We start from the raw sequence: 23,237 nt of genomic DNA, 5'->3' as shown, positions 1-23,237 counted from the left end.
TATCTTTGATGGGACATGCACCGGCAGCTTCCAGCCACCACATGCATCCACAACTATCAGAGGTGGAGCCTCTTACTATCTATTTGAACATTTCTAATACTCTAGAACGTACTAAATTCAACTCTCATGACCAATAACTCTGAGTGAACAAGAAAATATGAATCCCTAGATTAGTTATTTATTTATTTTTAAGTGAAGATTAGTTATTTATAGATATTGAAGGAAAAAAACTCTATGTAGATAGCTATCCCTAAACCCTAAATCGGTGCCTAAAGTCTCACCGTTGCTCTTCCTCTTTTCTTTGCAGATAGCTATCTCCTCTGTCGAAATGCCACAAGACTGAATGCATAATCACTTCTAATTTGAGTCCAAAATTCATCATATATTTTTGGGCATCAACATAAATCATCATATCTATTTTTTTAGTCACAAACAATAGAACGTTTATGAAACTATTTTTCTAATGTAATTCTCAATATATTATCAAATTAATCACAAATATTATATTCTTTTTTATTTTTCAATTGAATTTGTGATAACCATCACTAGGGGTTGGCACAATCTAAATCTCAGCCGAATTAATTACAATAAAATGATTTAATTCAGCTCAAATTTGACAAAAATTTATGACAGCTTGGTTTGGTTTGGTCACTTTGGCCTAAGTTAAACTCTTTTTTTTTTTTGTTGTTGTCGTATGGTTTAAAACAACAACAAAATTAATAACTTGTTACATTATTTTATTTTATTTTTTAGCGTATCAAACCATCCTAAAATTTATCATGTCATAAAATTGTCAATAACTAATATAGTTACAATTCAAATATCAATAACTTCAAAGTTCCATCAAACTTCAAATTCAACATCCTTATTTAATTATTATCGAATGAGAGAACTACACATGTAAAATAAAATAAATTGAAATATAAAAAAAAGATAGCAGACAATCTGGTTCAATTTAGGGCAAACCCGTTTGATTATTATCATGCGAACCGATTTGATTTTTAAACTATTTGACAATTTTCTTGGTTAAAACAAAACTAAACCGATTATTACAATTTGGAACAATCGATTTAGCCAATTCGAACGGATTGATCCCTACCCATCACTGCAGTCAAATGATGGCTTTGGTAGATATTTGGGCCTCAATGCAGACTTTGGTGCCTCTAAGAGAGCAGTTTTTGATGATGTGCGTAAGAAAATAGGCTCGAAATTGATGGGTTGGTCGGAACAATTTTTATCGCAAGCGGGTAAAGAAATCCTTATTACAGTAGTGGCAATGGCAATGCCCAATTAAGCCATGTCATGCTTCAAACTGCCTGTTAGCTTATGCAAGGAGATTGAGAAAGATATTGCAAGATATTGGTGGCACAACAATAAGGAACAAAAGGGTATTCATTGGGTTAGTTGGCAACGGCTGAGCTTGCTGAAATATGCTGGTGGACTGGGATTTCGTGATTTGATTTGCTTTAATTTAGCTATGTTAGCGAAAATTGGGTGTCGAATTGTGCAGCATCCTGAGTCACTACTTGCGCATGTTCTACATGATAAGTATCCAAAGGGTGCAAGGTGCTTGAAGCCGGTTTGAGATGGATGGCTACCCAAGCCGTAAACTTTTAAGGTTCTCTCTCGACACCCGGACTGCATGGATTTGGCAAGGTGCTTGCTCATGCGAACTAATGAATATCAGGAGGCTCATTCAACAACCATGGTGCTCAGAAGTGAAATGTTAAGACCACCAGACCAAACCAGGCCCCTTAGGAGAACTTGGCAGAAACCCCCCTCCGGGTCTTTTAAAGCCAATTGTGATGGGGCCTGGGTGGCACAAACGAAAAGGGGAGGGATTGGTTGGGTTATCCGGTCTTTGTGGGGTGAGCTCTTGCCAGCAGGTGGTCAAAGGATTGCTTGGTGTGGCACAGCACTTGCGGCCGAAGCAGAGGCTATTCGAGATATGCTGGGTATTTGTCTGCATAATGGGTTCTTGAGCTTAGAAGTAGAGTCTGATTCACAAGAGATTATTCGGATGATAATAGGTGACTGGACGAGTGCGCCAGAAATAGAAGGTATCCTTTTTGACATCCAAGTTTTAGCTCGACATTTTCAGCGGGCGGAGTTTCGTCATATCCCACGCCTTTGTAACAAAGTAGCACATGATGGGGCTGCTTATTTCTCCGAAGTTGGGGGCTCTCATGTCTGGGACCAATCTGGCCTAACTTCCAAACTTCCGGCCAAAAAAAATTAATAATGCTATGATACGAGCAATAACACTTCGTGACATAACATTATTGGTCAAATAATAAAACAGTGTTATTCATGTTGCAATTAAGTTTTTCTCCTTTTAAAACACATACAAATTGTCCCTTTTTTTAATTGTTATGTTCTTTTACCATAAAGCCCTTGAAGATTTGCAACCCAATGGCAAAATTGAAAATTTTCCCAATTCCTCGCGGTTCTATATAAATCGGAGGGGACCTCCCCAACCAACTGGTATCATTTTTCCACTCTTCCATTCCTCCTCTGTCCAATCTCTGGATATTTTCTGAGCTCATAAACACCTCCATTTCTTTCTCTGCTCTGTTCTTCAAGAAAAGGTTTTGCCTTTTCTCCATAGAAATGAAAACAAAATGTGGTTTATACCCGAGCTAGCTGAAAACAAACCGTCCTTTCAGAATTTATACAAACAGTCCTCTCTCTCTCTCTCTGTTTTCTAAACAGTACTGTGTGGTTGCCAAAAAATCACTGTGGAAGAGAGAAAAGCAGTGCAAGATTACAAATCGTAAGTAAACATGTCCAAAGCCTAAAGGCCAAGTTTTTATTTTTGGTCAGTTCTTTTATCTCAAGTAAATTGTTGAACTTGTGACTTGATATTAGATTAATTTTCATATCTCATTTCTTTTTTCTTGTGGGTATGTCTGAAATTATATGTAAATTTATTTCGAGTGTATATATGTGTATGAACTAGTGTCCATCCAAAGGAGATGGCTTTGATAATTGTTGGGTGATTGCGGAGAAACCAACATTATCTCTATCTCTAGGAATGAGGGTAGATAAAAATATCCAAAATTAGTAAAAAGTTTAGGTAAATTTTATAAAAGGTAACGTCTTGAGATTTTCTCAAATTTCCCATCACAGATAAATGGTAAAGTGTAAATTTGATGGGTGGCAGAGGGACACTATGGTCTTTTGCAACCCAACCTATAACATGCAGCCTCAGCATAGCTTGCGGTGGTTTCCTTGAAGAAGCCCCTCAAGCCAGACAGACCTTGTTCAATATAGGAGGCCTTTACGTAGTAGCTTCGTATTTTTATTTTTCCTTTTATCTTTCTTCATCTTAAGTTAGCTGACTCTACTTGTAAGTCTTGTATAAGAATTATTTTCAATTTGGTTTTGTTTAGATAGTCAAATGCCAATCTGGGTCCACATTTGAAAACTTTTCTAAATATCTTGTAGTTTGGCCTCTACTTTCCACCGTGTTTATGTTTTTTTCTTCTGATTCTAATTTGTAAAAATGAAATAGGATTATCTTGTCATACTGTTTAACATGTTATACATTCAAATAAAATCACATAGCAGGCATGAGTTTAGCCAAGTTGGCTAGAGCGGATGTGTTCTCCACTGTGCCCCCGAGTTCAAATCCTCCTCCTCCCCGTAGTTTAGATTATATTAAAGTAGAATATCTCTTGTATAAAAAAACACCTAATTAATTGTAAAATTAGGAGCCTGACAATCTGTTTTAGTCGGTCTGGCAATATAATATACTAATAACAGGGGCAGTCAGACACGTTTCTCTATGTACAAATTTCCTTCAAAGTTCAAAATATATATTAAATGTTTTGGAGGGGGCAGAAGCTGATTCTGGGTTGCAATGAAACAATGGGAAAAGGATTTAGGCCCATTTCAAAACCTTTTAGGACTAGCTTTGTTGTCTTCGCATTGAAATTGGCTTAAACTTGGAATCCTTCAATATTCAACAGGCCAAAATAAGTAATATATATTCTTTTTCAGTGGAGTTAATTAATTGTGATCCTGAATCCTAGTTAGTTTGGCCTACAACGTTATGGTTTTGGTTTGTTTATTATGTTTGTAATTGTCTGCTAAAGTCTTACGTTGAACACAGAGATTCAGAAGTTGCATATTATACAAGGAAACGTGCAACTATATAGAGCCCAGGATTCTTGTGAGTCTTCTGAAAACTTGGACCGTAAATGGGAAACCAATTTTTTTTTTTCCCAAGCGAAATACAATTATGCACCTAAGCATGACGGACCTAATCTAGAATATGCGAACTAGACAAGTTGTTTGTTAGATATTTTGTGCATCACATTCCTGGTGCTTTCTTGAAGTACATTTCGGTGGCATATTGAGGGCGACTGCTCAAGTTTTTGTCAAAAAGGTGATGATTTGATTACATGATTTATGGTTACTATTAAGTTACTATGCTGTTAAAAAGATTGCAAATTTGATTTGATAGCGTAGTTCTTGGGGTCCTAATAGTTAATTTGCATCAATGGTGGCTTTCGTTGTTTTTGCTGTAATAAAAAAGATATTTGCACAAAGATATCACTCCTCCATGAATCGTATACATGGAAGAAAACGATTTTGAGTAGTTACTTAGCAGAAACCTTATTTCTTTTCCTTTTGGTCCCTTATTTTTTCCTTACCTTCTTGGGGGTTGTTGAGTCTGGAATGTATGGTTTTAACTATGCTGATGTATGCATATCACATTCTGCAGGAATTCCATATCTTTAGTTCCTTGTCTTTGATTGGTGCAAAATGGTTACAAATGCCACAGTTGCAAGTGCATGCCCAGCACCCATGAAAGCAACATCCAATGGGGTCTTTCAGGGTGATAATCCTCTGGATTTTGCGCTCCCTCTTGCCATCTTACAGATATGTCTTGTGGTTGCACTTACACGGATTCTTGCTTATCTTCTCCGGCCACTAAGACAGCCTCGTGTTATTGCAGAGATTGTGGTAAGTACATAGCATGTTTGTATTGTTTTTGTTTGCTTTGTATACTTTGGTGGCCCTCAAAATGATAGTCAATTCATGTATGTTGTAATCAAATTTATGTTAATTTTTCATTTTTTTTATTTTCCATTGGTTGAATATATTATTGCAAACCAATCCCTTAAGAGAGGGAGAGAGCTGGAAGAATAGAACTATCATGCACCCTAAAAGTGACTTAGAGAGGATCTATGCATTTCACAAAAATATGTGGAAGTGCTAGTCAGTTTGCTCTCATAGTGAACACATATCGGTGCTTACTGTTATACATTTTTTGAACCCATTCTCAATTTGCATTATGTCTCCAGTAGTTTCCTATTTGTTTGTATGCAATATGGGACCTGGTTTTACTAATGTTGCACTATTTAATATTTTGAAAAACAATTCACAAAAAGAAATTTCCCTTGTCTGAAAGGCAGATGTTTTTGTAAGTAAAACCATATAGTTCAAACAATTATAATTCCTCTTTTTCATTAATAAGAAATAAAAACTAACAAAGGTCTTACTTTAATATGTGGTTCCATTTGCAATTTTGTTTAAGAGGAAAAACATCCACATCCTCATGATAAGAGAGAGTTTAACTTAGTATTGTTTTTTCTGCAGGGAGGAATATTACTTGGCCCCTCAGCTCTTGGTCACAGCAAAAATTACCTGGATACAATTTTTCCAAAAAGAAGTCTCACGGTGTTAGATACTTTAGCCAATCTTGGTCTTCTCTTCTTTCTTTTCCTGGTAGGCTTGGAGTTAGATCCTAAGTCCATCCGCCGGACTGGAAAGAAGGCTCTATGCATAGCTGCTGCAGGAATTACTCTACCTTTTGTATTAGGAATTGGTACATCATTTGCCCTCCGAGCAACTATATCTAAAGGTGTAGATGGACCCCCATTTCTTGTTTTCATGGGAGTGGCTCTTTCTATAACTGCCTTCCCTGTTTTGGCTCGTATTCTGGCTGAGCTGAAGCTTTTAACCACTGATGTTGGCCGAATGGCCATGTCAGCAGCAGCAGTCAATGATGTGGCTGCATGGGTTCTGCTTGCTCTTGCCATTTCCCTCTCCGGCACTGGCCGTTCTCCCCTGGTTTCACTATGGGTTTTCTTGTGTGGGTGTGGTTTTGTTCTCGGTTGTGTATTTTTTGTTCGACCTATCTTTAAATGGATGGCACAGCGCTGTCCTGAGGGCGAACCAGTAGAAGAATTGTATGTGTGTGCTACTTTAGTTGCAGTTTTGGCAGCTGGGTTTGTCACTGATACTATTGGAATTCATGCTCTATTTGGTGCATTTGTGCTTGGAATTCTTGTTCCAAAAGAAGGACCATTTGCAGGCGCTCTTGTTGAAAAAGTTGAGGATCTTGTATCTGGTCTATTCCTCCCATTATACTTTGTCTCAAGTGGATTGAAGACTGATGTAGCTACAATTCGTGGAGCTCAGTCATGGGGCCTCCTAGTCTTGGTCATTTCAACGGCCTGTTTTGGGAAGATCATTGGGACTATAGGTGTTTCCCTCCTCTGCAGAATGCCCTTTCAAGAGGCTCTGGCTCTGGGATTTCTCATGAATACAAAAGGGTTGGTGGAGCTCATTGTCCTTAACATTGGCAAAGACAGAAAGGTAAAAACTTATCATTTTCCTCTACTGATGACTATCAAGGTTATCTGTAATATTTGTACATGCATGTAACTTAATGTGCTAGCTTTCGGATATTGCAGGTTTTGAATGATCAAACATTTGCTATTATGGTTCTCATGGCTATCTTCACAACCTTCATTACAACACCTATAGTAATGGCAGTATACAAGCCAGCTAAAAGAAAGAGCAATTCAAATTACAAGTACAGAACTATTGAAAGGAAAGACCCAAGTACTCAGCTCCGAATTTTGACCTGTTTCTACAGTACAAGGAACCTCCCCACAATGATTAATCTCATTGAGGCTTCTCGTGGGACTGAAAAGAGGGAACGGCTTTGTGTGTATGCAATGCATCTTATGGAGCTTGACGAGAGATCTTCTGCAATTGTGATGGTTCACAAAGCGAGAAGAAATGGGCTACCCTTTTGGAATAAGGGGTCAGATAACAATCAAGTTGTTGTGGCTTTTGAAACCTTTGAGCAGCTGAGTCGGGTGGCTATCCGCCCAATGACAGCAATCTCTTCCATCCCTAGCATGCATGAAGATATCTGTGCAAGTGCTGAAAGGGAAAGGGCAGCAATGATTATTATCCCATTCCACAAGCACCAGAGGTTGGATGGGGCATTGGAGACAACTCGAACTGAATACAGAGGGGTCAACCGGAGGGTTCTTGAGAACGCACCATGCTCAGTTGGGATTATGGTGGACCGTGGTCTTGGTGGAACCACTCATATATCTGCCAGCAATGTTTCTTCAACCATAGTTGTCCTATTCTTTGGGGGTAGTGATGATCGTGAGGCCCTTGCTTACGGTATGCGAATGGCTGAACACCCAGGTAACAATTTAACTATTGTTCACTTCTTAGCAAGTCCTGAACTTGAGAAGGAGATTGTCAGAGTAGATATAAACGATGGCTCTAACGCTTCAGCCGGGCCAGGGAATGAGAAGCTCATTTCTGAGCTGAAGCAGAAGATTTCAAATGACGGCTCAATCAAATATGAGGAGAGAACAGTGAGAAATGCTGCAGAAACTACTGATTTGATTCGCGAGTTTAATCGTTGTAATCTGTTTTTGGTTGGTCGACGGCCTGAGGGTCAAGTAGCTGCTGCTTTGAATGTGAATTTGAAGGTAAAGAGTGACTGTCCTGAACTGGGGCCTGTAGGTAGCTTGCTAACCTCTCCAGATTTCACAACTGCAGCATCAGTCTTGGTAGTGCAGCAGTATCATGGCCTGGCAGTGCTTCTGGGCCCAGTTTCTTCATCGAAGGTGGTTGTGTTGCCTGAGGAAGAATCAGAAACCAGCTGATAACTTCTTCCTAGCCTGTTTGGATTCATTGTACAGATTATGATAAAAATTAAGTTTAGATAAATGTCTATCCTTAGATCCATTTAAGATTGTTACTTCTCAAAGATCACAAGTTTTAATTATCAATTGCCACAGCTTATGCTTATGGATCTGTAGATTCTTGCCACCACTAAAGATCATTACCTAAAAGAAAAACAAAATGATTTTAACTTGCTATCTTTTCTATTTTCTTGTAATCTTCACACAGAATTGTCCATTTGCACTATTCTTCTAGCCTATGAATGAAGAAGGCTACTCTTGCATTATTCTTTCATGTAATAAATTAATGTGATAATATTCTTTCAACCAATAGAGCGAGGAGCCAATATCATCTGTCACATTGGGTATTAAGGGCTAATTAGGATTGGTTATGCATTAAGTTGCAGTATCTTTGGGATATGCTCAAGAAAACTTGTGAGAGTCAAGGGAGGGAAAATTAATACATGCAGATTAGAGTATTGCAATGACCTCTCCAGATTCTCTCTGCTCTGAGTCAACTCTATGGGTTTAGAATAATGTTAGAAATGCCAATGATTGGTCTACACTTTGCCCACAAGCAATCTCTGGCATTTTCATTTGCATAAACAGAAGTGGTTTTGCATGCCACTGTTTTTTAATTGATCATAACTTTACCTATTCCTGATCCTGCTATATAATCATAATTCATAATCATAATTTAGTATTGAATGGTTTAGTCAAATGTGAATGGATTGCTACAAGAAAAAGTCAAATGTAGTTTGCAGGTCTACTTATTATATTAATTATTAATTTGGTCTTCAATTTCAAATGTCAACTCTGGATCGCTACAAGAAAAGGTCAAATGTTAATGGAATTCTAGACTGGCAATGTTGTAAATTGGTAAATGTTGTTGCTGCCTTGCCTTATGTTTCTTTTGTTGGCAGATGATTGTAAGATGCAAAAACATTTCTAGATGAGTTGTTTGTTGAGACTTTGAATGGCTGAGAGTTACCAACTTTACAAGGTGACCTCAGATTCTTTTCCCTGATGCAGAGGCCATTCCATATTTTCCATTAATTTCACCAGATTATAAATCCTAGCTTTCTTGGAGATTTGATTAAAACGTTTTTTTTTCTTTTCTTTTTTTCTAAAAAATAAACTTCATTAGATAAACTTCAACAATATAATCAAAGACATCAATATGACATCTAAAGTACCAATCCCCAAAAAACAACAAACTAACACGTTAAAAACAAAATTAAAGCTGACAAAAACCGCATTAAAACTATACAAATAGCATGTATTTATAAAAAAACACATATTTAAACACCATCAACCCCAAAGTTTTTTGGATGTGTTTACAACCTTCATTTCTTGCACACATCACCATAATAACCATTATTTTTGTTCTTTTTCTTTCAATTTTTTGTTTATGTTACCATTACAGATCTTTACAGCCTGCAGGGACATAAACAATCAAATAAACATTTTAAAATCGATTTGAAAACTCAAATTTAGAAAAACTTGTGGCGGCACAGATGCTCTATTTCTACAATTGGCAAATACATGCACACAAGCATGTTCATGTTTGTAATACGCAGTCAGAGATGAACCGGAACTAATAGATGCAGGTTGCGAAGCAATTCCCACAGACTCTCATTCGTTACACTAGGAAGAAGACTTGCTCCTTCTGAGCTTCCTTTTTTATGAAGACGATTCTCCGATCGGCGAATCGTCTGATTCCCTACGTAGCTTGAAGGTTCATTGGTCACATACGAAGCTGACAACCCCGCCTAGCTCTAGTAATAGGGGTTGTCTAGGGGTTGTCGGCGTATCGTCTGATTCTATACTATCACTCCTTCCTATATTTTCTCCTTTTAATACTTGGCTTTTGATTTATTTCTGTTTATAACATATAATGGTAATTATTGTATTTATATGACATAATATCTCAAGCTTTCGATATTATATAAATTCAAATAAATTTAAAACTTCAAGAATTAAGTGAGTTAGTCAATGCAATGTGGTCACCCTCACCAGTTGTCCGCTATTGAGAGAGGCTACATAGATAGAGAACATCGATCAACAGGAAATCAATTCAGAAAGAGACAAAAAAGGACAAGTTACTAAGTTGGAGAGTTTCTTTTCATTGCTAGCATTCCCCTCGACAATTTAGAGGGGGTTGACTCTTATTTCTGGGGCCCACCTAAAGTGCAAGCAAAAACAGCAGATTCCAGAACTGCAAGCAAAAACAGTAGAAGGCAGGCACCAAATCTCAATCACACATTCCGAGTGGTGGGTGTAAGATGTAATGTAGTGTCAAGTCATTCAAGGTTTCTTTTTCCTCTTTTTTCTGAATCTTAAAGAAACATACATATATAAATATATATTTTTTAAATCATTAAAATATTGAAGAAGTGAAAACAGACAAAAAAGTCATTGCCTTAATTGGCTTTGCTACCTATATATTTTTTTCCCCCCACTTGACAACTCAACTCTCTACTTGATGGCTCTCTTTAGAGTAAGCACAAACAAACGCTACGAACCATCCAAGTTATAATTTTTTTTCAAAATAAAAATAAAAAGCAAAGAAAGAGAAAGTCACCCAAATCTTGTTAACCCCACCTGTCGTTGCCTTGCCCCTCTCTCTCTCTCTCTCTCTCTGGGTCTGTTATTATTAAAACTGGTAGCACAATCTCCAAGGTCAGGCTCTGACTGCAGTGACAATTCAGAGCCATTACTGAAATCTCTGTTTTTCAGCCAAGACCAGGCGGTTCATATTTGATCCATGCCAACCTGCTGACCCAATAAACAGGTAAAGCTATTATCTTTCTTATTTTGTTGAATTGGAGTATGTTTGGCCTTTGGATGATTGATGATGGGTTTTGTTTTAAAAATGTGTTCAAGCGATAAAGATGAGTTCTTTTACAGAAATCTCAAATGGATAAATGTCAGTTTTTAAAAAGACTGTTTGCTGATTGAGTTTTGTCAACTTCTTCATACAGGATAGGTGCAGTAGAATGCCTGGTTATTATATTCTATGGTTTTTGAAAATTTTCATTTAAATCTGCCGACTTTGATTAGGATCTTAGAGTTTAATCAAATTTTACCAGTTGGGTTGGACTTGTTTTCTTGATTTCAATCTGAGTTTGACTGGATTTAGGACTCTTAATTAACCAAGCAATAAACCGTGGTTAATTTGGTAATTGGCTTGTTATAAAGGAAGTGATACTATTTGATATACCTCTGCGATAGTGACCTAAAAGAAAAAGAAAACAATTTTTTAGTTTTAATCTCAGCCATTAGGTCTAAAGCGATCTTTAGCAAATGAGATTAAGTTAATTTGAGGTTGTTTAGGTGCTGTGCTTGTTCTCATGCTACGCGAGATGGAGTTTGGAGGAGATAATTCACTTATTTTTTGGCGCATAGCACGGTGCCCAATTAACTACTTGCCAGTGCTCTCTGTTGCACATATTTGTTTGTATGTATATATATATATAATGTGCATGTGTGGTCCTGTTCTGTATAATTTGATCATTTTGTAATTGGAAATCTGATACTGGTTTCTGTTGGCAGATACTCAAAGTCAAAATTTCTGTTTTGCTTCGGGAACTTTGTTTGGTAGAGATGGCTTCCAATGCCACAGCAGGACATGCATGTCCACCTCCAATGAAGGCTACATCAAACGGTATATTTCAGGGTGACGATCCTCTTCATTTTGCACTACCTCTTGCTATTTTGCAGATATGTATTGTTGTCATCGTCACTCGCGGCCTTGCCTACGTTCTGAGGCCATTAAGACAGCCACGAGTCATTGCTGAGATTGTTGTAAGTTATTTCTTCTTTCTCTTTGGGATTAAATTTGATCAAAGTGCAGTTGATTTTGTCCATGATGGTATTGCTATACGCACACTCAGTGTTAATTCCTGGGAGTAGTTCTAAGGAGAAGAGCTGTAGCCCTTCAGTGTTGAGTTTATTGCCTTTGAAGTTCGATGGCTTCTAACTTTCTTTGCTTTGAAAGTTCGGGGGTGTTGGATTGTAATTCATCTGAAAAAAGAAACTGTAAATCAGCAGTGCCTTCTGATAATTCAAAAATGTTTCTGATAAAGATTATATAATATTTTATTTTGAATTTGAATGATTTCTAGGCTCAGTAAACCTGTATTTTTCTTTGCTTTTTTCTCTGTACTGCCTGAAAATGTGTACATGACGTTTAGGTATTGATATTGGAAGCAGGCATGTTTCCTTAGGAAACCTTTTGGATGTTTGTTTTTCAGTCCCCTGCTGTATTGAAATTCACTTGGCAGACAGGAGAATGTTGTTTAATGGTTCCACAGAATTGATTTTTCAGAATTTAACTGAACCTAAAAACAGAATACCATGCTGATTGTGAGTTGTGATTTCTGGTTTGGCAGGGAGGAATACTACTTGGGCCATCAGCTCTGGGACGGAACAAAAGTTATCTCCAGGCAATATTTCCACCGAAGAGTATCACAGTTTTGGACACCTTAGCAAACCTTGGTCTCCTATTCTTTCTATTCCTTGCAGGACTAGAGATAGATCCTAAATCCATCCGCCAGACTGGGAAAAAAGCCCTTGCTATTGCCATAGTAGGAATAAGCCTCCCATTTGCATTAGGAATCGGTTCATCATTTGTCCTCCGAGAAACCATAGCCAAAGGGGTAGATGCTACCGCATTTCTTGTATTCATGGGTGTGGCCCTTTCAATCACTGCTTTTCCTGTCTTAGCTCGTATTCTGGCTGAGCTGAAACTATTGACCACTGACATTGGAAGAATGGCTATGTCGGCTGCAGCAGTTAATGATGTGGCCGCCTGGATTCTACTCGCTCTTGCTGTTGCCCTATCTGGAAGTAACCAATCTCCTCTTGTTTCATTATGGGTCTTCTTGTCTGGGTGTGTGTTCGTTATTTGTGCAATTCTCATTGTTCCCCCAGTATTTAAATGGATGGCTCAACGATGTCACGAAGGTGAACCTGTTGACGAGATCTACGTATGTGCTACACTAACTGCAGTTCTGGCTGCTGGGTTAATTACTGATACAATTGGAATTCATGCCATGTTTGGTGCTTTTGTGGTTGGAGTTCTTGTTCCAAAGGAGGGGCCATTTGCAGGTGCTCTTGTGGAAAAAGTAGAAGATCTTGTATCTGGTCTCTTTCTACCATTGTACTTTGTGTCAAGTGGACTGAAGACTAATGTGGCCACAATTCAGGGGCTTCAGTCATGGGGTCTTTTGGTTTTGGTCATATTTACTGCCTGCTTTGGGAAGATTTTTGGGACTATTATGGTGTCTCTTTTCTGCAAACTGCCTGTCCGTGAGGCTTTAGCTCTGGGGTTCCTAATGAACAGTAAAGGATTGGTGGAACTCATTGTCCTCAACATTGGTAAAGATAGAAAGGTAAATATGTAATTCTGATATTACTAATATAATCTCTTAATTTTTCAACCAGGGCTGACTTATTATATCAAATAATTGTTTACATTTTGCAGGTCTTGAATGACCAGACTTTTGCAATTATGGTTTTAATGGCTCTCTTTACTACTTTTATCACTACGCCCCTTGTCATTGCCGTGTATAAGCCAGCGAAAAAGGCTGGAATGGCTGTTTACAAGCATAAGACAATTGAAAGGAAAAATATGAACACCCAACTAAGGATCTTGGCCTGTTTTCATAGCGCTAGAAACATTCCATCAATTATAAATCTGCTTGAGGTTTCACGAGGTACAAAGAAGCGTGAAGGCCTTTGTGTCTATGCAATGCATCTCAAGGAGCTCTCTGAGAGGTCATCAGCTATATTAATGGTACACAAGGCGAGAAGAAATGGGTTACCCTTCTGGAATAAGAGCCAGCAACCAAATTCAGACAACGTTGTTGTGGCATTTGAGGCATACCAACAACTGAGCCGGGTGTCCATCAGGCCAATGACTGAAATCTCTTCAATATCTGATATGCACGAGGACATTTGTGCCACTGCTGAGAGCAAAAGAGCTGCAATCGTAATTCTTCCATTCCATAAGCACCAGAGACTTGATGGTACATTAGAGACTACACGAAATGACTTTCGCTTGGTTAATCAGAGGGTTCTTCAGCATGCACCTTGCTCAGTTGGAATTCTGGTTGATCGTGGGCTTGGTGGAGCAACTCATGTAGCTGCAAGTAATGTTTCTTATAACATCACAGTTCTCTTCTTTGGGGGTCGTGATGACCGTGAAGCCCTTGCTTATGGTGCTCGTATGGCAGAGCACCCTGGTGTAAGTTTAATGGTCATTCGGTTCTTAGTGGAACCTGAGGTTGTGGGGGAGATTTCAAGAATTAATATTAATGACAATGCTAGCACCAAAGTGGGGTCAGTAGATGAGGAAGTCCTTGCTGAGTTTAAGCAGAAAATTTCCAAGGATAACTCAATAATGTACGAAGAGAAGGCAGTCAGAAACAATGCACAAACTATCGCTGTGATTCGTGAGGTAGGCCGCTGCAATCTGTTTCTTGTGGGGCGAACACCTGGTGGTGAAGTAGCCTTAGCTTTAAATAGGAGGAGTGAGTGCCCAGAACTCGGTCCTCTTGGGAGCTTGTTAATCTCTCCAGATTTCTCTACATCGGCATCAGTCTTGGTAGTGCAGCAGTACAATGGGCAGGTATCATTGAACTTGGCCTCAGAAATTGAGGAAGAGTCGCCTGAAAGAGACTGTGAATCGAAGTAATTGGATTTCCAATGTCTTGAATATGACTTGGATTGGTTTACAATGTAACTTAGATGTTCTTCTAAGCATTAGGGTCCATCACATAATCATGCTGCAAATGCAATTAGTCATATATAGTCATCGTCATAGTTCCATTCTCCGCAGCAGGGCATTTCACAGATTTATGTAGCTCCAGTCTTTTTGAAGAATAAATCTTTTATCTCCACTATTTGTTTCTTGTTGGTAAACAATCTCCTTTTATTATATCAGTTTAACTTGAAGGCGTTTTGCGTTTTAGATAGTAATTACAAGTCCAATATTTCTAATCAGTGTATTCTACACATAGCAAGTCTTTTTCTAAGTAGAAAGCTTAAATAGTACAGCAACTTGGGACAGATAGCAAACTCAACTCACAACCACTTGGGAATTTTATCTCCATATGCATATTGTAAGATTACTCTTTATTTTTGGGGTCAATATTGTAAATTCACTTCAGACAAATCAGTAAGACAGCCCATGTTGAACCGATCACAAAGAGCATCATATTCCCACATTTGAAGACGGTGACATGGTTGTTGTTAGGCAAGAGAAAAGGTCTAACAATGAGAAAGGCATGTGTTCTTACATATAATCCCTTTACATTTAAAAAGACTTGGGACCCCAAGAATGTACCCCCCCAAAAAAAAAACCCCATAAAGTAAGTCTCCTTGTGTGGAATTGAATATCTTTTTGGCTTCCAGGGCCTATATAAAGGCATGAATTGGGAGACACAAAGCTCACATCCTCTAGAATTTGGCATAGTCCAATTTCCCTTTTCTTGTTTTTCATAACCAATTTCAATGGGAGCAAGAAATTCCATTGTTCTGTTTTTCTTCATGTTGTTTGCTTTATCTTCGGCCTCCCCAAAACACAAAAACAAGTACAAGCCATGCAAGCACTTAGTGCTATACTTCCATGAGACTGTTTACAATGGCACAAATGCTGCTGATGCCACATCTGCCATTGTTGCAGCACCTCAAGGAGCCAACTTGACCATCTTGGCACCCCAAAACTATTTTGGGAACATTGTAATCTTCAATGACCCTATAACCCTCGACAACAACATTCACTCTAAGCCTGTTGGCAGGGCACAAGGGTTCTACTTGTATGACACAAAGGACACAATCACTGCTTGGTTTGGGTTCTCATTTATTCTCAATAGCACTGACTACCAAGGCAGCATAAATTTCATTGGTCCTAATCCGGTTTTTGAGAAAACTAGGGACATATCCGTTGTGGGGGGCTCTGGAGACTTCTTCATGCACCGGGGCGTTGCAACCCTAAGGACGGATGCGTTTGAAGGGAAATACTTCTTCAGGCTCCATGTGGATATCAAATTCTATGAATGTTGGTAAATTTATGCATGTTAAGAACCGAGAATGCGTCTTCAAATATGTTATCTTTTTCTTGCTTAGTAATTAGTATGAATGTTGTGTTATTGATTTGAGAAAAATAAAAAGTTATTCTTCGTTCTTCATATGTACTCTAGGGGTCATTTTTTGGCACGGGCTCATGGGCCGATGGGAGTCCGCTTTACCTATTGAGAACAAACCTGGCCCAACCCATTGTTCAATGGGCTAGGCTTGGACTAGGGTGTCTAAAGCTCAGTCCGTCCTATTTAAGCCCATGAAAGCCCAACCATGCCTGCCCACAAAAGCCCGGCCCAAAGAGAACTGAAGTTACTAAAATCTTATGAGACCACTCGAATATGGGAGACTTGCAGAATTTCGAACAGAGGATGTACTTAAAACGGCTAGCTTGTTCTGATCACACTTGATTTCAAGCATTTGTCTCCCTCCAACTTTCTATATCTATTAAAAAGAGAAACAATATTGTCACCAAATTTAACCATCTAGTTTTATAAATCCATTCATGTGTGGGGTTTGTCTCAAAAGACATCAATACAATTAAGGGAGACCTATCACTTAATTTACCACTTTATGAACCCTCCCTTTTTCGACGTGGGACAATCGTATTTGATCAAAATAATTCCTAACATAGAGTGTGTTATTATTTATTTCCCATACAAAAATCTAAGTAAAATTTAGGGAAATTGACTTGGATAATCACAAAAGATAAACCATAATCAAATATATTCACTTTATAAATTTCAATCAGAAATACTCACTTTGTAACATGAAAGTACCCAATTGCCCTCCATATAAATACTTATCCCCTCAAAAATTCATTTTCTGAAACCCAACTCATCTCCTCTCTTGCACTCTCCCAAATCTTGCTCAGCCATGACTTCATAGAAAATAGAGAGAGTAATGGCCATGGCGATGACGTCGGTGGATTCTCCAAAGTCTGACCCAGACACCGACACTAAGCTCATTAACAATCCAAACCTTAACCCTATTTATGTACCCTACTTATTACTTTACTCCCTTTTCGCCTCTTAGAAGGTTTTTAAGGAAAAATCAACTTTTCGGAGGAATTTTAGAGCACAATGGCCATCTTGAAGTGCCTGCCTTCAGTCAAGTAAAGTTAGGCGGACAAGACTCACGTGGTGGGGCATTCATGGGCTCCATTTTTCACAGTACCTCCAAGGCCCCAGATCAGATTCCTCTCCCTAAGAGGAGAAAGCTCCCTCTCTTTTCCTCTCTTTTAAGTTTCTCTCTCTCTCTCTCTCTCTCTCTCTCTCTCTCTCTCTATATATATATATATATATGTTTATATATGTATACATGCGTATGGAGTGTTATGCTTTAATTGCTTAATTGTGGTGTTTCTATATGGGAATTTGAGTGGTGCTGATATAGTTTTGATTTTGTTTTATTCACAAAATCAAATAAAAACCCCCCTTGTGTTTGACAAAATATGATTTTCATTAATACTATCATTTGTGTGCACTTGCAAGGTGGGCTTTGCGAAAGGGAGTTAATTTTCTCTTTCTGACTAACGAGCTGTTGGAGTTTTTGTTGAGGTTTGTTTAGTGTTGCTAATGGTTGAGGTATGCTAGTGTTTTGAGATGTGAAATTGTGGTTTTCTCTAATGGTTGAGGTATGATAGTCTTTTGTATTTTTCAGTTCGTATCATGTGGGTTTCTGTTGAGTATTGATATAGTGATTCTTAATATGCTTCCGGATATGTTTTCTGCTGAAATTCCTTATATGAAGTGTATGAATTTTGAATTCGAAATTGTTGCATTTGCCTTATCAAAACCTGATATGGATGCAAATAGGTCTTGTTGCGATTGATTTTATTATTTATCAGAACATGGGAAAGCTGAAAATAGGTATCTTCATGAGATCCTTGACCAAAATTTGAAGTATTGCAAGAGCATTAAGTAGACCTCCCTTGATATATATTGCTTCAGAAAATTTTGGTTGTTCTGTTCATTATTGCCTTCTTTAGGAAGCTTATAAATTACATGTGGAGCTTCTTGAGTCAAACAATTCCACATTACCCCATTATTGTTCTGTGTATTACTGTTATGGATATTGTTTGGTTATATTGATTAAGTTCACCCTTTGAGGTGTTTTGATGTCTGGTTCTGTGCCTCTTATTTTGTTTGACAATTTCTTTGTGCTTTATGTGTTCCACTTTTTGCGATTTTCTCTTGTTGGTGTTCTAGGTTAGGAAGCTCCTTGCCAATTAGTCTAGGAATTTCGTATGTAATAGGGCATGAATGTCTTGTGAGAAGAATTGTAATTTATGTAGGAAGCTTTGGTAATACAATAACAAATGTTAGAAACTAAATGATTCCAATTACAAATGTGAGAGAGTCACATACTTTAACTTAATGTTTATACTTGCACTTTTCTGAATCTTTAGTTTTGTTGTCATACTTTGGTGAATAAAAAGCAATTGGGAATGTTGCAGAAATGGGGAGTGGGGAACTACACATGCGAGAGAATATCACCTTCATAACACAGCTCATCACTTGGAGGTTCGAGATTGGACAAAAGCTACTGGTTTCTTCACGGTTAGAAGATGGCTTGAGAAATGAAGATGCGCCACCAGTTTTGTTTCACCACATAAACATTGTTGTAATAGGAGTGGAATTGGATATTAGTTGTGCTTTGATGTGATCAGCTATTCCTTATTTATTAGTTGTGGTTTCATGAATTAGTAACCATGAAACTAGAGTGGATAGAGAAACTGCATCTGTATATGTTTAGCTAATAAGTAGCCTCGCAATGTAAACTCAAGTTTATGTATTGCGCTTTCTTATTATGCCTCTATTGTTGTCTTAACTATTTTTTCACCTCTGTCCTTGACAATTACAAAGCTAAAGTTGGACTAAGAGGTTTACGTATTGCCTTCTTAGCACTTTGTTTTTCACCTCTCTTTGCAATTATAGAGTTAAAATTGGACTTAGGTTTACGTATTGCCTTCTTATTGCCCTTTTATTGTGTTCTTATTGCTCCTTTATTGTTGTCTTTGCAATTATAGAGTTGAAAGACTATCAAGTTTAAGTATTGCCTTCTTATTGCCCTTATATTGCTTTCCTTATCGTACCTCTATTGTTGTCTTAACTCTTTTTTCACCTATGTTTGACAATTATAGAGCTGAAGTTGGACTTCTAGGTTTACGTATTGCCTTCTTATTGCCCTTTTATTGTGTTCCTATTGCTCCTCTATTGTTGTCTTTGCAATTATAGAGTTGAAAGACTATCAAGTTTAAGTATTGCCTTCTTATTGCCCTTATATTGCTTTCCTATCGTACCTCTATTGTTGTCTTAACTCTTTTTTCACCTCTGTCTTGACAATTATAGAGCTGAAGTTGGACTTCCAGGTTTACATATTGCCTTCTTATTGCCCTTTTATTGTGTTCCTATTGCTCCTTTATTGTTGTCTTTGCAATTATAGAGTTGAAAGAATATCAAGTTTAAGTATTGCCTTCTTATTGCCCTTATATTGTTTCCTATCGTACCTCTATTGTTGTCTTAACTCTTTTTTCACCTCTGTCTTGACAATTATAGAGCTGAAGTTGGACTTCCAGGTTTACGTATTGCCTTCTTATTGCCCTTTTATTGTGTTCCTATTGCTCCTCTATTGTTGTTTTAGCACATTGTTTTTCACCTCTGTCTTTGCAATTACAAAGTTGAAAGACTATTAAGTTTAAGTATTGCCTTTTTATTGCCCTTATATTGCTTTCCTATTGCACCTCTATTGCTGTTTTAACTCTTTTTTCACCTCTGTCTTGACAATTATAGAGCTAAAGTTGGACTTCCATGTTTACGTATTGCCTTCTTATTGCCCTTTTATTGTGTTCCTATCATTGCTCTATTGCAGTCTTAGCACTTTTTTTTTTCTTAGTGTATGTCTTGGCAAACAAATTGTAGTTAGACTATGAATTCTTTGTATTGCCCATTTATTCCACTGCCCTTGTATTGCACCACAGTTCAATTTAAATTTCTAGCCACCTACTTTACGTGTCTACACCAATCATGCACATAAACATCATACATACACATTCAATAAATGTTATAAATAGCTGCATCATGATCTATACAATTAGGTACCTATAAGGATACCTATTTCCAAAAACAAAAATAGCGACATGTTAAGAACACAAATTTTACATAAAGTTAGGTAGCAAATATCACCACTTAATGGAATAAGACATACAAACTAAACAATTGTAATATCTAAATGATCTGCTTCTTGTTAGTGACGGGAATAGCTTCTTTGCATGTACTTCGATAGTGGCCCTTCACACCGCACCTTGAGCATTTTCTTTCTCGCGAGTCCTCTCCTTTAGAAGGTATTCTTTGCGTCTTACGACGGCCCGGCATAACCTTTGAAATAGGAGGGAGGAGATTTACATTTTGGACATTTTCGGGAATAACCCATGTCCCTTGAGGTGGTACAAGATAAATGGATTCAGCATATGCAGCTGCCCATGTAGCTCGAGTGTAATACGAAGAGGCAAATGAGTATGAGTTCAATTTCAAGTGCCGACATACCGCAATAGCATGCTTGCACGGGAGTTGCTCTAAGTCAAACTTCCTACACGTACAACTATAGTTTTGCAAGTGCACGAGACCGTTCATATCACCATCAAGCACATTATACTCCATATCATTGATTTTAACCACATTCATCCTCGAAGCAGCGTCTAATCTCTTCCTCAACTTCTTTTCACCTAAATCAGGGCACAATATAGATTTACATTTCATTGACAAATATCGACGTTGACTAAACCAATTCTGAAGCATATTCCTAATTTCCTCGATCAAGTGTACCACCGGAAGCATCCTTGCAAAACGAAGAACTAAATTAATGGACTCTGCAATATTAGTTGTCATGACATTATATCGTCGTCCATCACAATGGGCTCGAGACCACTTATGGAGCCCTACACGTACTAGATAAGTTTGCACTCGCTCGTTGTTTGTCATGGAGAAATAACGATTGAACTCTGCTAGACGGTAAGACTTAGCCACCCGCACAAAAAACCCCAATATCGGATCCCGCTTCTTCAACTTAAATGAGGCTTTCATATTGCCCTTCAAGTGATAAAAGCAAACACCATGTGCTGCCTCAGGAAAAACTCTTTTCAACCCATTTTCTATGCTAAGATTTCGATCAGATATGACAACAAGATTCTAGCAATCACCAATTGCACAATGTAGTTTCGTGAAAAACCACTCCCAAGCCGCATCCGTCTCTAAATCTCCAATCCCAAAGGCAAGAGGATATATATTACGATTTCCGTCAAATGCGGTGGCAACAAACAAAACACCTTTGTACTTGCACTTCAAATGGGTAGCATCAACAGCAATCACAGGACGCATTGAGCACTTAAATCCTCTTATGCATGCACCAATTGACATAAAAAAATATAAAAAGTGGTTGGCTGCATCAGTCTCAATGTATGTCAAAGTTCCAGGATTTGTACGCTCCAATTCATAACAATAGGAAGGGAGAAGAGCATATGATTCTTCTGCAGACCCTCTAATTATCTTTAAAGCTAACTCTCGGCTTCTCCAAGCTTTAGAGTAGCTTATGGTCACACCAAAATTTTGTCGCACATCTTTGATGATATCACTTGCAGTATAAATGGTACAAGAATCCTTCAATCTACGTTTCACAAAGTCAGACAACAATCCCGTACTAGCTTGAGGATGGTGACTACTAAGATACCTTAGATCACATTCATGATATGGATCGTATTTAACAACCCTAAACTCATGTAATCCAACTTTATATGCCCGAAGTCGCCAAGGGCAAGGAAGTTGCCAACAACGAACACACAACCTACGTTTCCCAGATTGGACTATTCTAAATCGAAAGTGGCCTCTGACTGCTGCTAAACATAAGGTTTTTATAAGGGCAATCTTATTTGGAAAAACTTGTCCAACCTTAAAATTTGCTTCCCAATTTATTCAAGAAAGACCTCCACCATAATCAATATCTTCCACACTCTTACCATGCACCAAATGAACCTAGCTTGTTTGCATTTGAGTCCAACTTGATTGTTGCAGATTTTCAGATTGCACTTGTGTAACCTGCACCATGGAGGCTTGGAAATTGCTTTCTCGATGAGAATGCACGTTTGGTGCAGAGTACGCTTCCTCTTCATTCCTAGGTACACAAAAATCTGCGACTATGTTTTCAACACATTCAAAATTAACATCTTCAACCCAATCTTTCCAATTAAAACCAGTTACACCATTTTCAGTTCCACTATCCCCAATTACCTCATTCCTATCTCTCACAACAACTGCAAGGGGAGCATTGCTATTCCCAATGCTTACAATGCCATTGCAGCCATGAACACCATGTCCTTCTATAACTTTGAGGGTTGCTAATAAAGGGGTTACTCTAGAGGTCATAACGTCCGTGCTGTACTTCAGAAAATATTGAACGTCATCATTGTCTTCAACCTTTAGGTATAGGCAGATGATGATAGAGGAACTGAATACTTCAGTGTGAGACTATATTTGTTGAGATCTGCATTTGTGATCTTATAAATGCGGTCAACAAGCTAAGAAAAGGTTACGTTCCGTGATACTATTATGCCTTTAGCCTCGCCACCTTCATAACTCTCAATGTTATCCTTGTGAACCCAGCTTCCATTGTAGTATACCAATATGCCAACAGTCTCCATTTCTGCAAATAACATCAATAAATCAATATATTTGCATCCCCATCATAAGGTATACTCATTTCTTTACATTACCAAATTAGAAATCAAAATAGAAAACTTAAGTTCTTAGCAAAACTAACCTAACCCAGAATGTCAGTCAAATCCAATTCAAAGACCTAAAATTTCACACTTAAGCATCTAAATTGAGGGAAAAACTAACCTCACTAACCTATTTCTAGGCTAGACAAACTTAAGATCTGATTTTTATGTTTCGTGTTATTTTGTGCAAAATGCTTTATGGGTATTAAAGAAGGGGACAAATATCTTAAAACTCAAAATTACAAACAAAGGTTGCATACCATCAAATTTATTGGCATATATACATATATATTGGCAATTACAAAACTCATGCATTGGTTTTGAAGCAGCCTATAAAATTCTTCATCACCCTTACTAGTGCACTCTCGGGAGTGTTCAAAAAGCCAAAAGCAATGAAACCAATGTAGAACTGGTGAACTTGTATGGTGTAT

The 23,237-nt window shown here is 37.9% G+C and overlaps 4 protein-coding genes across 6 annotated transcripts; 3 read left to right on the top strand and 1 right to left on the bottom strand.

Moving 5' to 3' along the window:
• The first annotated feature begins 2,478 nt into the window (after positions 1–2,478).
• Positions 2,479–8,074, top strand: LOC103337603 (cation/H(+) antiporter 18-like). Of its 3 annotated transcripts, XM_016795729.2 has the most exons (5): positions 2,488–2,773; positions 4,115–4,390; positions 4,730–4,971; positions 5,608–6,609; positions 6,708–8,074. In XM_016795729.2, the coding sequence occupies exons 3-5, from the start codon at positions 4,771–4,773 to the stop codon at positions 7,929–7,931; spliced, it is 2,427 nt and encodes an 808-aa protein (XP_016651215.1). In that variant the 5' UTR covers positions 2,488–2,773; positions 4,115–4,390; positions 4,730–4,770; the 3' UTR covers positions 7,932–8,074. The 3 variants fall into 3 exon arrangements, with proteins under 3 accessions (XP_008238994.1, XP_016651215.1, XP_088911993.1); XM_008240772.3 differs by lacking the exon at positions 4,115–4,390 and having other exon boundaries at positions 2,479–2,773; XM_089055867.1 differs by lacking the exon at positions 2,488–2,773 and having other exon boundaries at positions 2,801–4,390.
• Positions 8,075–10,591: 2,517 nt separating this feature from the next.
• On the top strand, positions 10,592–14,909 carry LOC103337605 (cation/H(+) antiporter 18-like). Its single transcript, XM_008240774.3, has 4 exons — positions 10,592–10,743; positions 11,505–11,756; positions 12,344–13,345; positions 13,438–14,909. Exons 2-4 carry the CDS (start codon positions 11,556–11,558, stop codon positions 14,647–14,649), a joined length of 2,415 nt encoding a protein of 804 aa, XP_008238996.2. The 5' UTR covers positions 10,592–10,743; positions 11,505–11,555; the 3' UTR covers positions 14,650–14,909.
• Positions 14,910–15,455: 546 nt separating this feature from the next.
• On the top strand, positions 15,456–16,022 carry LOC103337606 (disease resistance response protein 206-like). Its single transcript, XM_089041600.1, has one exon. It carries the CDS (start codon positions 15,468–15,470, stop codon positions 16,020–16,022), a length of 555 nt encoding a protein of 184 aa, XP_088897726.1. The 5' UTR covers positions 15,456–15,467.
• Positions 16,023–20,263: 4,241 nt separating this feature from the next.
• LOC107881897 (uncharacterized) lies at positions 20,264–22,728 on the bottom strand. Its single transcript, XM_089041272.1, has 5 exons — positions 22,621–22,728; positions 22,319–22,504; positions 22,127–22,224; positions 21,264–21,698; positions 20,264–21,191 (listed from the first exon to the last, which is right to left on the bottom strand). The coding sequence occupies exons 1-5, from the start codon at positions 22,726–22,728 to the stop codon at positions 20,264–20,266; spliced, it is 1,755 nt and encodes a 584-aa protein (XP_088897398.1).
• Positions 22,729–23,237: the final 509 nt, after the last annotated feature.

This window comes from Prunus mume, linkage group LG7 (genome assembly GCF_029339155.1).
Source record: "Prunus mume cultivar Tortuosa linkage group LG7, ASM2933915v1, whole genome shotgun sequence".
Classification (NCBI taxonomy): Eukaryota; Viridiplantae; Streptophyta; class Magnoliopsida; order Rosales; family Rosaceae; genus Prunus; species Prunus mume.
This window is presented reverse-complemented; position numbering and strand designations above follow the sequence as displayed.

Excerpts from the sequence above, each read along its gene's own strand:
- LOC107881897 (XM_089041272.1), bottom strand. The coding sequence starts at position 22,728 with ATGGAGACTGTTGGCATATTGGTATACTACAATGGAAGCTGGGTTCAC. Across the intron at positions 22,225-22,318 it reads TTGTGAGAGATAGGAATGAG|TCGCAGATTTTTGTGTACCT; the intron begins GTAATTGGGGAT and ends TTGAAAACATAG. Across the intron at positions 21,192-21,263 it reads ACGGATGCGGCTTGGGAGTG|CATAGAAAATGGGTTGAAAA; the intron begins GTTTTTCACGAA and ends TCGAAATCTTAG.
- LOC103337606 (XM_089041600.1), top strand. The coding sequence starts at position 15,468 with ATGGGAGCAAGAAATTCCATTGTTCTGTTTTTCTTCATGTTGTTTGCT.
- LOC103337603 (XM_008240772.3), top strand. The coding sequence starts at position 4,771 with ATGGTTACAAATGCCACAGTTGCAAGTGCATGCCCAGCACCCATGAAA. Across the intron at positions 4,972-5,607 it reads GTGTTATTGCAGAGATTGTG|GGAGGAATATTACTTGGCCC; the intron begins GTAAGTACATAG and ends TTTTTTCTGCAG. Across the intron at positions 6,610-6,707 it reads ACATTGGCAAAGACAGAAAG|GTTTTGAATGATCAAACATT; the intron begins GTAAAAACTTAT and ends CGGATATTGCAG.
- LOC103337605 (XM_008240774.3), top strand. The coding sequence starts at position 11,556 with ATGGCTTCCAATGCCACAGCAGGACATGCATGTCCACCTCCAATGAAG. Across the intron at positions 11,757-12,343 it reads GAGTCATTGCTGAGATTGTT|GGAGGAATACTACTTGGGCC; the intron begins GTAAGTTATTTC and ends CTGGTTTGGCAG. Across the intron at positions 13,346-13,437 it reads ACATTGGTAAAGATAGAAAG|GTCTTGAATGACCAGACTTT; the intron begins GTAAATATGTAA and ends TACATTTTGCAG.